This window comes from Camarhynchus parvulus, chromosome 1A (assembly GCF_901933205.1).
Source record: "Camarhynchus parvulus chromosome 1A, STF_HiC, whole genome shotgun sequence".
NCBI lineage: Eukaryota > Metazoa > Chordata > Aves > Passeriformes > Thraupidae > Camarhynchus > Camarhynchus parvulus.
Genome location: NC_044586.1, coordinates 64,720,047 through 64,735,428, shown reverse-complemented (window position 1 = coordinate 64,735,428; position 15,382 = coordinate 64,720,047). Strand labels below are relative to the sequence as shown.

Here is a 15,382-nt window from a genome sequence, read left to right as displayed (position 1 = left end):
TGAAAAAAGCTTGAACAGTATCTTCCTTGGTATTCATGCCAGTTTTCAAGCTTTCTTAAAGGGTTCAGGCAAATAATCTGCATTACCAGCAGGTAGTTGCAAGGAATAGCTCCAGGTTACATGGCTCAGTAAAACAGTTTTGGTTTGGACTGGATTTGGGTTTGGGTTTTTTTTCCTTAGTAAAGACTAAAAAGGTTTTGGTTGACTTTTGTTTTAGCCCATCTACACTACATCAGCAGCTTTACCACTGGGAGTGTAACAGTCTGCTGTCAACTCATAGGCAGGATTTAGGGTTGCATTGTACCACATGGGCTCCAGTAGCAAGGAGAAATCCCATCCAGTGTCATCAAGGGAAAATGTAACACTTTGTGATGAGTGTGATATAAGTGCTGAGATAAAGGGAGAAGGGCAGAGAGATGGAGCTCATTGTTTCTATTGTAGTTCCTAACCAAGAGTTGACAGAACTTTAATATTAAAGTCACACCCATTGCTGTCACTACTCATAATGGACTGGCACTTTTTCTGCTCCAAATTCCTATTGTCAGCTGTTTGAAACTCAGCTCTAAAATGAGGCTAAAGTAATGACACAGAGCTCCAGTGGTGGAGCAGTGTATTTTAAAGAAACTGAGATTTTTTTTTTTTCTGGCTGAGTCATATTTTCCCCCATTGTTACTCACTCCTGCATCTAAGAATTAACCATTGTTTATTCGTGTAACTTGCTATATTTCAATCAGCTCCAAGAATAGGCAGCAAACATAAGGCATTGCCTTCCAAAGGCTCTGGGATAGTCCCTGTGAAATTAGCTGGCTGGCAGCGAGTAATTCCTAGCTGTGAAAGGTATTAAAAAATAAAAATACCCTGTTGGCTGTAGAGATAAAGAACCCAGGGACCCAACAGCCACGGAGGCTGGCTGCCTCTTGAGCAGGGTTCATGGGACTATCTAAAGAAGCTTGCCACTTCCTGTACAATATTCATTATTCAGAGAGAAGGATTCAGCCTGCAGGGTTGTTTAATCCAGCACTTTTTCTGAAGAGCTAAATATGCTTTACAAAAATTCATGATTGTGATATCATGTGCTAAGCTTCATTATCATGAAAAAGTAGAAGTGAACTGCCTCAGATGATTAAGATTTTAAATCACTCATTGTAAACGGCTTAAGGAAACTTTCAGACCTCCTGACTCGCAGCACTATGTAACGTCTACATGGCCACAGATGCCAACACAGACAGCCAGGCAATGAGAGCTGGAGTGTGCAAAAATAGCCAGAAATCCCCAAGTTTGATTTGTAGCTGTGTAGCTGTGCCACTGATGTGCTGTATTGACCATAGGTGAGTTGGTCACTCATCATCTCTGTTATCCTGTTGTTTAAAATAAGGGTAGTGATGCTCCTCTGCCTTTGTAAAATGCTTTTTTTAGATCAGTGGATCAATATCTCTGTATCACTCTAGGAATTATTACCATCTGTAATGATGATAAAAAAAATCCTCTTATCCTTATCACAGGAGCACCACATAGCAAATTATTCTGCTGTATTGCTAAGCGCAGGTTTGTATATCAGATACCAGAAAGAAGTCAACTGGGTTAATAGCATGCACTGAAAAAACCTGCTAATAACATGTAGAGAGAGTTGGATATAGCATGAAAATTGTGAGAAAGCTCAAAATGCATTTTTCTACATCTTCTAGGCTCCTAATTTTATGATTTTTTAACAAAACATCACCAGGCACATGGGACAAGTGAACATTTCTGCAGACATTGATTACAAGGATTGTTTTTTTCATTCTTTCTTTGCTTTAAGAGTAGGTTAGAAATGGAATAGTGAGATGCACCATGGTGAGGCAATTTAATTTCTTGAAAATCCATTCAGAACTTTCAGATTCAAGGGTTTTCTGGATGAATTAGTAAAAGAAAATTAGTATTTGCATCACAATTAATTGCAGGGAAGGATAGGTGAGGGGCTTTTATGCTGGGGTTTTCTTTCCTCTGGATATTTACTGCTCCTTTCTGAGCTAAAGAAATATGAAATGCCAGCTGTGGGAACACCCTGGATTGAGGGTTACTTTCTGAATTGTGTATCAGTAAGTGATGGGAAGCAAGGACATGGAAGTGCTGTGTTTTCAATAGCTCTTCAGAAGCACCTCTGTGCCTTATGCCTTTTGCTGCAATGTGGTAACATTTTCATTTTTTCCAATCATTATGGCACATTTAATTTTGTTTTCCCTTGCTGAAACTCTTTTGCAGCTGGGAGGGAAGCAACACATCCAACTGACCAATGTCTCTGCTGGCCTTTGGCCAGTGACTACATCTCAGATTTCCATTACTGCAGTTTTGCAGCAATCCCTCCCTAGAGGCAATCCTGAAATGAAATAATTTGCAAGAGGCTTTATTCCAACAAGAAGATCATCGAGGCACAGTTAGAGAACATGGTCTTTGGTACCCATTTAATTCTGGCTTTGTGTAAATTCCACTTACTGAAGTCTGTGCTTTGCAGGGTGGGTAATTGAATGCCCAATTAGAAATGCTTCGAGGGAACCATGAACTTCAGGAAATTTAAAATCTACAACCTGTCATCCAGTCAGTAGTCAAATCAGTAGAGCTGAAGAGCTGAGACACAGTTACAGGATGTGCCTCTTGTTACCTTTATGTGCCTGATATGCATAAACTGAAGAGCTTCACTGTGGCTTTTTCAAATTATTTTCTTTAGACTGAATTGTTGCACTTGGTCTCAGACCTGTCATTGTGTGTCTTAGGTAATACTTAACAACCAGATATCACTGCAGTAAACAATTTGATGTACAATTTAGTTTGTAGATGAAATGTTTTTAGCCACCAAGACAGATTTTTGTGTGATGTCTTCATTAGAAGGCTGTTTTCCAGGATTCTCCTTCCTTCAGACTGGGCTGTATTAGCACAGGAAAGGAAAAGAAAAAGTCTACTTCGCAATCTCAGCTAGAAACATTTTAACCCAACTCGAGCTTATTTTTATCACACTTCAATTTCCATAGCTTTTTATTCAAGCCTTATCTTTTCCTTAAATAGAAGCTTTCATCTCAGAGGATCCCAACTACTCCTTGCAGGAGTATTTGGCAGCTTTTCACTTTTGTTTCTTTACAGAAATTGAAGAAAAACTTGTTTACAGTGTACTGGGAAGCTGTGGTGCAACCATTACAGCACCAGCTGCGCAGCCAGCACTCGCAGCACTGCGCTTGCTTGGGTGGCTTTGAAAATCTCTTGGGTCTCCTTCTGTGTCAAAACCCTGGTTTTAGACTTCCAAACCATGTCTCTGCATTTTGCATCTCCTTTTGACTTCACTTTAAAACCTCTGGTAGACCATGGTGGTTTTATGAGGGAGGTTTCTTGTGTAGGTGTGAACCTTACCTGAAGCTTCCATACATAAAAATGTTCTACTTCACTTGCAGGAGTTGATGTTGTGTTAGGCTGTGCAAGAACTCCTGACTGAATGTTTCTCAACACTTCTAGAAAAACCTGAGATGAGAAGAATCACATGAAGCAGGAGCTGAAATGGGGCAGAGCTGAGCTTTTTTAAATATTTCAAATATTCAGTCACTCAAGCAGCAAGCCCTAGGTTTGGGATGGCCAGGATCAAGGAGGAGGCCTATCACATTTGACTGCTTTTTCAGAATTCTCATTCAGTTTGTGGTGGGAGAGGGGTAAGGAGTAATCCTGTGAGTTTGGATGTTCCCTCAGCCAACATGGCAGATGTGATAAAATTTCTCCCATGCCAGGGCTGAGTGCCTTACTCCAATTCTTCCTGCAGAAGGAAATTACTTCCAGTCACTCATTTATCTGCTGTAGGGGATGAGAAGGCAGCCTTGAAGAAACAGCTAAAATTCTTAGATCTTCTCTCTCCCTCCCCTTTTCCTTCTGTCAGTGATTCCTGACATTTTGAAACCAGAGCTGATAAATAAGTGCGAAGTGTCTTGTAGGTTGGCTGTTTTTACAAAACTATCTATTTTTTGGTGTAGCTAGGTAGCTGGCTATATAAACTGAAGTTATTTCAAGCCATTAGCTATGGAAACATCCCCCTCTCCATATTTTCCCTCTCAGAGATTCCACAGCTCCAGTAAGAAGGGAATAATTGAATATCAGGACTCGGTGGGGTAGAACAGAAATAGTTTGCTCATAGCTGTGGGTTGGGAAGACCTCGTTCCATGGCATGCCAATCAATGCCATGTTTCATAGGGTGAGGTAAGAGGCCATGGAAATCTTTCTTGTTTCCTTGCACCACAAGGCATGAAATCTGATTAGTCCTGTCCTCTTCTAATTGTGATTTACGGTCCTGAAGCTGGCAGTGTGTTCCCAAAAGACCACCTGCACCCGTGTGACACAGTGAGTGAGAGAGTGCTGGAAAGGCTTTTCCCAACCCCTCAGAAACATAAAGAAATGAAATCCAGCGTCCTTGGATTACTTCTGATTAAATTCTAGGTGCCCAACTAAACCATCTTCCTCCAATGCATATGTGCCCCACAGAGGAAAATCAAGGTCCTGCCATTGACCATGGCAGTAAATACGAGCATTTCAGAAGAAAAGCTTTTTCTGAATACCTAAAATATAAAAGCAAAGTGATTGAGTTAAATAGACCAAATCCTATGACATAGGCTAAGCTCCCGAACCCATGTGGCAATCTGGTCATGAAGGAGAGGAGCCCATAGTTCACACATAATAAAATAGATATGATCCCATATTCCACGCACAATAAAATATATATGCACACATAATAAATATACAAATGTTGTGTGTGAGTGTCCAGGCTTGGTAGCTGAAAAATAACCCTTGAATGTGAATATACATAGCAGTGTCTGGAAGGTTGGTTAAATTAACAAATGTTTAATTGGGGCGCTTGATGGCAATCTCTTAAAGTCTGGGTTTTCAAATAATTCAGAAATAACATTGGCCACTGATTTTTCACCATGTTATTGAGGTAAATTGGAAATTTACTGTGGAAATGGCCACTGTCTATTGGTGGGAAATGGCCTGCTGAATGGAGATAACAAGGGGCCTTAACCTTGTAGCCTCTGGCTGGCAAACCCTAATTAAAATGCAGCCCCATCCTCTCTGTGGAATGCTGCTTCCAAATGCTCATATTCAAGCTGCATAACCTCATTCATCAGGCATTCCCCTTGCCCAAAGAACAAGTTTCTTTCAAATTGGTACAGAGATCTGCTACAAAGGTCTTTTTGCTCCATGACAAAGGCAACGAGACCCATGCAAACGGTTTTGGGCTGAGGAGTGAGGAGGAAGGCTTTGCAGGGGTGTTGGGCACTGAAAGTACCCAACAGCTGAGCCCTGGGGTTAAAGAGAGAAAGCTCGGGGGAGGGAAGGGGCAGTCTGCCTTATCTTGAGAGGAATGCAGCCTTATTTCTCTGCTGACTCACATTTCTTTTTGAGACCTGCTAATTGCAACATCTCTCAGTAAGTTACTTACAGCAGAACTGCTGGGGAGAAATTGTGATAAATGCATAAACTGTGTCTTACTGATTTTTGTTGACATTTTACATGCTTCTCATGCATTTGAAACCTCCATTCAGTAATTGTCACTATAGTACACACTCCTGGAGAGTGAAAACCAAGGAAGTGAATGAAGCAGTTTCTTGACCATTATCAACAATATTATTCAAGGCTCTGCATGGGGTTCCTTGCCTGCCCTCCAGTATATCTCTATTTGTGCTCATCCCCCACTGAATTTGCAAGACAAGAAATGAATAATGCTAATAACAGAAATGGTATTAAAAGAGATTACTTTGAGACTGATGGTAAATTTGGGCCTCTTTAATTTTAGTGCACAGCAGCAATATGGAATCTAGGAGAAGTACTGTAGATTATTTACCCTTCTACTGCACATTTTGTCTAGATTGCTGTACAGAAAGCTGGTTTGTTACATCATATGCTTTGACAGAAATATGTTGCTGAACAAGACTAGTATAGCATTATGTAGTGTGGCTAAAGAGTAGTGAGACATCATGAGCTGTTTTGTTACCTAAGAAATACAGAAGGTCACAATGCTGTGGTGAAGTTTGGGTAAAAGAATTTTGATTTCTGGTTTTATGATGCTCATCTATCAGTCAGAGCTACATAAGCCAGTTTAGGTTCTTTTGAATCAAGGGCCTTTACATTAAAGAGAAAAAAAAATACCGCATGATGCAAAAATGCATTGACTTTATTTTCATGACTAGATGTAGTGCTTTTGGGTAATGATCAGGCATTGCTTTCTCTTACTGTTGTTTGATTAAAATGTGAATACAGTCTTGACTTGATAATCTTACCAGGTACACACAGAGCTAAAAAGAAGAGGTATTCTATGCCTCAAATTGATTTGCATAAACCAAACAATCTGTTGCTTGCTGGATTGCAAAATGGTTTATTTTGCCCATTGGCCACAGGGGCAACAATATTGTGTTTTTGATGCCAGAATGTAGCTTTCATGCATTAGCTCTAAAATGACAATATGCTTTAGCCTCTCAGTGCTTAGATCTGCTTCATTTGGAAATCTTTTAAGTAGTAATAATAATAATGTTTTGAGGAAATTGAGTGGAACACTAAATTATTCTCTGAAACCTAAGTTCAAACTGTGCAAGGCTAAGGGAGCTGAAAATCAATGCACTTTTAAAGTCATTAGAGATCACAAGTGAAATAAGTCTGTGTTGCTTTAGCTAAGCTTTTAGTGTGCCATGGTATTATTACAAAATCAGCCTGAATCTGCATTAATTTCACAGTCTTTTTCTTTAAGATGCCCAAGGGTGCATGAAGAATAAAATGTAAATCTCAGGAGGCAATGTTTTTATTAGCCAAAAGGGCAGTGAGTCATGCACTGAAAACCTTGACCTGCACCATGCCCAGTGTAGGTATGGCTGACAATAGTAAAAGGGTGGAAAAATAGCCCAGACGTTAGCCTACTGGCTTTTCATTATGATTTTAAAGGCTGAAGAGGGGAAAAAAAAGAGTGATTTTTTTCAGTTATTCATGCACATAGCTTCATAATTGTTCAGGCTGGCATTAGCTTTCATGGATCAAAGAATTATACTTGTGCCTAGAACTCGGAGAAACAAATACCATAAGGATTTTTATTTTTAAAATGTTATTTTCTTAAATGTTGAGATTCCACCTACATTACTGAATTTTGTCTGAGTCTTTGCACAAATAGTCACAGGATACACCGTGGTGTTTTTCTCATTCTTATTTGTATGATACTTCTTGGTGCATCACAGTAATTTGTGATGTTATAGACCCCTTTATTAAATTCTCAGTTCAGCTGTCAGTGATGCCGACGTTTATTCACTATCCACAGTTTACCTACACAAAAGCCAGAGCAAGCAATTGTTAATGCATGGTCTGAATAGATTTAACTATGCAATCCAAGGGCTACATAAAAGCCTTATTTATTTCAAACCCTGTGGCTAAAGAACAAAAACAGTAACAAAACAGAACAAACAAACAAATAAAAAAGAAAGAAAATAAAAACAAAACAAAGCAAACAAAAAATTAAATAAAAACCCTTCTTGTCACCCATCTCCACCTAATTTTTTTTCTTTCATCTATGGTCAGATTAGCAAGTCAGCACTGTCAATAAATAAACTAGAGAAGTTGTTTATTTTTATGTACTACTGAGAACAGTGTCGTCTTGTGGCCGTTCTCGTAGACTGTGTTGGTTTAACAAGCGTCCAACCCTTTTGTCTTGTTGTTTTTTGTCTTTCCTGCTCCCTGTCCCCTTGTTCCCACAGGCTGTGCGTTTGTCACATTTTCTACAAGGGCAATGGCACAGAATGCAATCAAAGCCATGCACCAGTCTCAGACCATGGAGGTACAGTACTGTATCATTTGCCCTTTCTTTGTTTTCTTTGTGCAAATGATTGCGAATGGTAAAGCCATGCTCTCCTGGATCAGATCAGACACATGACAATCACAGATTTAAATTTTTTACCAGCTCACTCTACCTGTCTTTGTGAAGCTTTATTTTTCTCAATCACCTAAAAGAGCACAATGAGGCTGCTGTGTGCTATCCAAGCACGGCTCTCAATCCTGTTTTCAGTGGCATTCAGCAGAAAATAAAAAAGCTGTGAACACCACTCCTCAGTCATACTCAGAGTATCTCTGATGAGTAAATTACCTCTATTTTTAACACACGTTCCCCCTAAGAAAAATTTTAGCTTCTTTTAAATAGATTTCTAAGTGTTGTGGTTTGCACTGCTCTGAGAAAAAGCTCGAGAGATTTAACATGGCCACACTGAGTTACTAGTGCATGTGTTTTTTTCTGCAAATAGAATCTCTTTTTAAGTTAATATTATTTCGCCTTCTTCATGTAGCCAATAAAAATGCTAATGATGACAGAGCATATTGGAGTGTGGCACTTCCTGCAGAGCACCATCGTGGCTGGCCCCTCACAAGCAACACTCTTCATTCCCTTCCAAACTGCCTCTATGGCCTCGTATTTTATCATGATGAGCAGCTCAAAACTTTAAGCCGGTTCACTCAATGTGACTTCAGCTGCTGGCTAACGATCTGGTCACTGGAGTGGTTATTGAATGCCACAGCTTGTCTGGCAATCTCAAAACTTTTTTTAGTCTGTGATTTTTGTCATGGTCTTTCAGAATTTTGCACAAAAAACCGCACAAGTATGAAATCTTTACTTACTCTGGATCTTCTAGCTTATCACTGGAGAGTGCATGTTATACTGTATTATGTATACTGTATCTTCGTGTAGTGATGATTTTTCTCAGAGGTGGCATTGATGTTATGTGCACTTGTTTCTTTTTTTTTTTTTTTTTTTTTTCCACCAGGACCTTTCAATTTTTTTATTTTTTTTTTCTCTCAGTGATTTTCCTTTGCAATGCTCTAGTCTCCCAAAGCATGCTGGGTGCTAAACAATCATTATTGCGTCATGTCGTTGAGCTGCTTTGTGTAACGAGCCAAGGGGGGACACCAGGGGTGGGAGGGTGGACAGAGGACAAGGAGGAGGAGAAGATAAAAACTCAAGCCAGTGCATGAAAATGTCACTAACTGTTTCCTGTATAGTACAAGTAATGATATCAGCATTGCAAAGCTGTTGTCTTTCCAAACATCACGTTTGAATTTGGTTGAGCTTCTTTTATAATCAATGTGTTTTCTTTTCAGTGCAATGCATTTTTAGACCCTGGGTATACAGTTTTAGTTGAGAATCTGCCAATGAGATGAGAACAAATGAAATTATCTTTACTAGAAAGCTGCTGTTGTACAGTCTATGCAGTCTGATAGTATATTGTGAAAAAACTGCCACTTTGAGTCTCTGCAATAACACCTGTAGTAATTTGTCTGCCGTACACTGCTCCATTAATTCAGATCTATATGTTTTTGCTGGGTTTGATTCCAAGTAAAAAGAAAACGTTTATTGGTAATACTGTGTTTTACCTATATTTTCCATGTGTTTTAATGCATTTTTCCATCTAGCAAAATGAATTTTACACAGCTCTACTTTCGAAGATGGTAAAATAAAGACATAACACCTCCCAGACAAATTCTCCCAGTCCTCTGTTGTATGCAGCACTCCAAAAGGGGTTGCATTTTGACAGGATACTCTTAATGAGATTTGCTCTGTAGAATAGTTACTCTTGGATCAAAATCCCTCTCTACACCTTTTGAGACATCATCAAAGAGATCCCCAAACTGGCGAGGCAATTCCAAATATTTTGCCCTTTGAACATCTGGGTCTTTGCATCAGTTGAGCTTAGGCTGAGTCCCTTCTTGGAAAGAAGCTGTGCACCCTCCCTGTCCATGGAGGAGGGACTCGACCTGACAACAGAAAAATATGAACGCAGCACCAGCTGTTGGGAAGAAAATGGCACTGAATAGCATGGAAATATGAAAGCATTGCATGAGGAAGGGAGATGCACCTTTTCTTTGTGCTGGAAGCTTCCCCTCAAGCTAGGAAATAGAAGTGCATAAAACAAGAATCACCCTGTAGGCAAAAAAAAAAAATTCTCACTTTTGCCAATTCTCTTCTAGTGAAAAGTTAAATTGGGTTGACTAGTGTTACATGTCAAACCTTAGCCTGAAACAGTCATCTTGGACACTTTGTTTTCACGTTATTTTGCAAATAAAGTGGGCTTAGGGGAAGATATGTAGTACACAATTGCATTTCAACCCAATTACTACAGTTTTTCCCCCTTTTTTTATTATTTTCAGTTCTTTAGCATGCATCATTGACCAAGATGAATTTTCAAAGAGGGCTAAGAAAGAGCAATGGGGTTGTTAAGTCCAGATGCACATGCCTCATAGAATAATGCATTCTCTTACTGCTCTTTCCACCTGACTTACTGACCTGGTTAAATCAAGTGATTTTTAAAATATAATTGCCGCTTTAAAGTGCTCTTCTTTTTTGTGAAGTTTTGTTTGTTTGTTTGTTTGTTTAAGTCATTCAAATGCAGCACCAGCAGAAGACACTAATTTGTTATTATGGAGTAAATTTGATACAACAATAACAACCCTTTTCTCATATAGAGCCACTTGCTAGATATAATCTCAGTCTTCAGAACGTTTGCTTTCTTGAAAATGATGAAGTGATGAAATATAGAGCAGACAGTGAAAAAATGAATTATAGATTCATAAATTGCAGAGATATTGTTTTTATACAATTTACTGACATTTAAGCATTCATAAATATGTCAGCTGTAGTGTTGAATGCTGAACGACCAAACTGGAAACCGAAATAATCATATAATATTTCTTCCTTTGATAATCATTTTTATTTCTTTGGAAATATACTTGATTCTCCTGTACATCCAGGCAGAAGGCAGTACGTTCCAGTTGTTCTTAGCCCAGTGTTACCAATAATGTTACTTGTAGCTCATATAAGATAGAAACAGCTTGCTTTTTTTTTGTTAGCAAAACCAGAAAAATCTCTCTCACATCCTCTACCCCCTGGCTCCTTTTTCTTACTTCTTTTTTTCTAAATGATCTTATTTTTAATATTAGTATAAAAATCACCAGAGAGCGGTAATTGTGTAACAAGCCGACTCCTTCATAATCTTTATTTGATTGCTGGAGTGTTATGGATCTCCTTTCTTCCTCACTGAAACACTAAAAGACATTTTTACAATGAAACACACAGGAAAAGAATTGGAGGTGGAATAATAAACCACAAGCAATGATTTTCTAAGATAATTCTAAAGGAACAGTGTTGATGGGGGATATTATTATTATTATTATTACTATTATTATTATTATTGCAGTTTATTTCATCCTTTTATCTGATGATTGGGAATATTTTTATCGCTTGTCCTGGTGTGAGGTTTTTCAGAGAAAAGGTACATGGCTGCTTTTTGTAATTAATTGAGGACAGGAACCTTTCTGAGGATGTTCACAGTGTTGAGAGAGCAGCCATGGGAAGAGTAGGTGAAGTAGAACCCTGCTCTGCATCCCACACTATACACTTTGGCTCAAGCACTGCTGTGCTTTTGGACTTGAGTCACTTATCACTCCTGCCATTGTGTTCAGATTGAAGTTAGACAAGAAATTAGTATAACAAAGCATGGCAAGGGAAGTTATTCATTGGATGCTGTGAAGTTGAAAAGCAGTATGAAATGGATTGACAGTTTCGATGACTCATAAAATGCTTGAATTAATTTGAAGAACTGAATCATTGCGGTATATAGCTTGCTTTCTTGATCTGAGAAAAATTAAGACTTGAAAGGTTAAAATATGAAATGTCTCTTAGCAGGGAAAAAAACAGAGAGAAATCAACAGAGACATCTTTCATGATCACATCTCATTGTCTCAGTGTCTTTGCCCAGGAATGCCCAATTCAAAGTCCAAGAGAAATTCCAGTTTACCTCAAAAGTCCATTTGGTCTGTGACCTCCAACTTCTTCCCAAGGGTCCCTCAGCCATGGGTGAGGAATAGGCTGCAGACCAGACCTCTAGCTCTTTCTTACAGCTTCCCTATTTCCTAAGGCATCTTATAGCCTTGCCATACCATGTAACAAGAAGCTGATAGAAGCAATAGAAGAAGTGGTGTCAATCAGGAATGGGCTGCTATCACCAGAACTAGTCCCTTTTGGTCTGCATCCTGCCCTTTGTTCACATCTCAAGGGTACTTGGTACAAAGCGTGCCCGGGCGCGGACCGCAGGTGGGTGAATTGACCGGGGCTCCTTGCTGTGAACAGGGCCAGTGCCTCGCTGATGTAAATGGGTGCTGAGGTAAATCTGCTGCTCCCAGTCTCTTTAGGGTGCACACACCAGCTGCACTGAGCCTGATGGCACAGCCAGACCGTGGCTGGCTGTGTGGTCCCTGGCAGCACGGAGGTTGGACACCTCTCCCTTTGGCGCTGCCTCGGAAACAGACTGCAGACAAAGCATCACGTCCATCTCATCAGCTGTGAAGCTTAATTAAAGAGGACTGGTACACTTTGCTGTCTCTGGCAGCAATTTTGATAGCTGGAAGGAAAACAGAGCCTGAGGAAAGGTGCTTTATAAAAAGAGCTGGGGAATCAATAATTTCTCCATAACCTCTTTTCATAAGAACCTGAAAAATCTTAGTCCTTGCAGTCCTACACGTGCCAGTCACAAAGAGAGGGTGAACAATCTGGTTGTGCCAGTGCCAGAGACCCTACAGTACATGGCTGAGCTCACGAGCTGAGGGTGGCCTGGTGTGATTTAACCCTTCTGTCTTTCCCAATCTGTCCAACCACAGGGCTGCTCTTCGCCAATCGTGGTGAAATTTGCTGACACCCAAAAGGACAAGGAGCAGCGGCGTTTGCAGCAGCAGTTGGCTCAGCAGATGCAACAGCTCAATACTGCCACTTGGGGAAACCTCACAGGTCTAGGAGGACTCACACCACAATATCTAGCTGTAAGTTCACTTCAGAGGTGGTGGCTGTATTATGCTCTATTTATTTTAGGACCATGGTAAATCAGTTCTACTAAACTCCCTGTGGTAAATTGCTAAATTCTCCAGGATACACAGTGTGTCTTCTTCTGGGTTTGTTTATCTGCTAAACAATTCACAGATTCATAGAAAGGTTTGGGTTGGAAAGGACCTTAAAGATCACCCAGTTCCAACCCCTCCACTGTAAATAAAATTTTATTCCATTCGTTTTATTGGGGGTTTTGAATGCTAGAGTCTGTTTTTTGTAGCTGGAATAAAATTTAAGTTCTTCCTTAGTGGGGGACAGATAGGCAACTGAACACTGTAGAGGCCATAGCCATGTAGTACAGCCTCTAAACTAGAATGTTGTGGTTCAATCATTAAATTTCCATATTTTCATTTGGAAATGGCTTTTGCTATAATGCACAGTCCTGCCAATGCTGAACATGCATGGTTCATATCCCCTCATACAGAAAGTGAATGTGGCCAGGAAAGGCCATAAATTTAAAATGGCCTTTTCCTTAGTCCATTTGTAAGATGAGAAACAGGTGGTAGCTACTGTCCCTGCTGGAAAATCTGAAATCCACAGCCATGAATCTTTGGTGCTGGATGGCCAAGAGAGGCTCCCCTTCATCACAGCTGAGAGGGAGCCTCTGCCTTTTGTGGCTTTGGAGTTGGGAGGTCTGTATGAGGAGCTTTTGGATAACTTGGGGATTCCTCATGGTTCCAAGTAAGACAAATATAACCTCACCAAGTACAAGGCCAAATACAAGGTCCTGTCCCTGGATCAGAGCAATCCCAAACACAAAAGCATGGATCAAGGGCAGCCCTGAGGAGAGCTTGGAAGTGTTGGTGGATGAGAAGCTTAACACGACCTGTCAATGTGCACTCCCAGCCCAGAGAGCCAAACATGTCCTGAGCTGCACCCCCAGCACCTTGGGCAGCAGGTCAAGGCAGGGGGTTCTGCCCCTCTGCTCTGCTCTGGTGGGACCCCACCTGCAGTGCTGCATCCAGCTCTGGAGCCCCCAGTACAGGAAAGACACAGACCTGCTGGAGCAGGTCCAGAGGAGGCCACAAAGGTGGTCAGAGGGTTGAAGCACTTCTTCTATGGAGAGAGGGCTCCAAAGAAAGAGTTGGGGCTGTTCAGCCTGGAGAAGAGAAGCCTCTGGGACCTTTGAGTTTTCCATACCTGAAGGGGGCCTCCAAAAAAGCTAGAGAGGGCCTTTTCACAGGGGCATTTAGTGATGGGACAAGGGTAATGATTTTAAACTGAGAGAGGGCAGGTTTAGAAAGAACAAATTGTTTCCTGCGAGGGTGGTGAGAGAGTGGTGCAGGTTATCCAGAGAAGCTGAGGCTGCCTCAACCCTGGAAATGTGCAAGGCCAAGCTGGATTGGGCTTTGAGCAACCTGATCTAGTGGAAGGTGTCCCTGCCTGTGACAGGGCATTTGGAAGTGGAGGAACTTTGAGGTCTCTTCCAAACCAAACCATTCTATGATTCTTTGTTATGGATGTGCCCATATATATGCATTGTGTATGTATAAATACATCATTTGTGTGCATACAATGTTTTGATATAGTCATATAAACATCAATTTACCCAGCAATTAAAAATATATATTAGTACTGAGGTGGGCTAATTAATGCTGAGATAGGCTAAATTGCTATATATACAAATCCCAGTCTAATGAATGTCTGTGTGCTTGATTCATAAAGATAATAAAGAAAAAACTGAATTCACAGGGGTGGGGAAGAATGGACCATGATTGACAGAGATGAGTTATGGTAACTACTAGACTACAGAGGGTTGTAATTAGTCACACTATGCTGGTTTGAATAGATTTAACACCTGGTTGTTAAAAAGAATAAATTGATTAATTGTTTTAAAGCAGCCATGTTATTGAGTTTCCCTTGTGTCTCTGTGTTTCTTAATAGAGATTAGACATTAATATGGATTTACAGCATTGACTCTAGGGATGTTCATTCCAACAGCAGACAGGAGCAAGAGACTATATAAATGTAAAGGAAAGCAGAAATATTCCAAATGCTAAATGATAGCTCATTTTAGTTTTATCTTCATTTGTTACATGACTGTCAGATAGATTGCTGTGTTGTGCTGTTCATTTGCAGCTCCTGCAGCAAGCAACCTCCTCCAGTAACTTGGGTGCCTTCAGCGGCATTCAGCAAATGGCCGGTGAGTTAAAAACCCTTTCATTTTGCTCCTGCTATGTTTTGTGTTCTTAAGCTATTGAATTCTGTACCTCTAATAATCACATTGTCAGGGGGTGGGGGGCGTGTTGTGTATTAAATGTGGCAGATGTATTGGCAGGGGACAGCTCACGGTTCAGCGTCAATAGAAACACTTTCACCCCTCTTTCAGAACTGAAATTAAACCCAGTGCTCCCAGGTTGTGCAAACAGTTTGTCTTGCATTAGTCACCTGCCATTTGGCCAAAGTAACCAATTGTAAATTGCAGGAGAGCTCTTAGTCCCTGCAGCCGTATCCTGCCCTGTGAAAAGTGTCAGGAAA

The 15,382-nt window shown here is 40.4% G+C and overlaps 1 protein-coding gene across 7 annotated transcripts in view; it reads left to right on the top strand.

Annotated features, from left to right (window-relative positions):
• CELF2 (CUGBP Elav-like family member 2) overlaps window positions 1-15,382 on the top strand; it is a 549,003-nt gene that overhangs the window by 483,705 nt on the left and 49,916 nt on the right. For all 7 annotated transcript variants that reach the window (XM_030959792.1, XM_030959789.1, XM_030959788.1 and 4 more), the window contains 3 exons: window positions 7,740-7,819; window positions 12,682-12,840; window positions 14,984-15,047. In XM_030959792.1, the coding sequence (XP_030815652.1) occupies window positions 7,740-7,819; window positions 12,682-12,840; window positions 14,984-15,047 (303 nt within the window). The remainder of the gene's footprint in view (window positions 1-7,739; window positions 7,820-12,681; window positions 12,841-14,983; window positions 15,048-15,382) is intronic.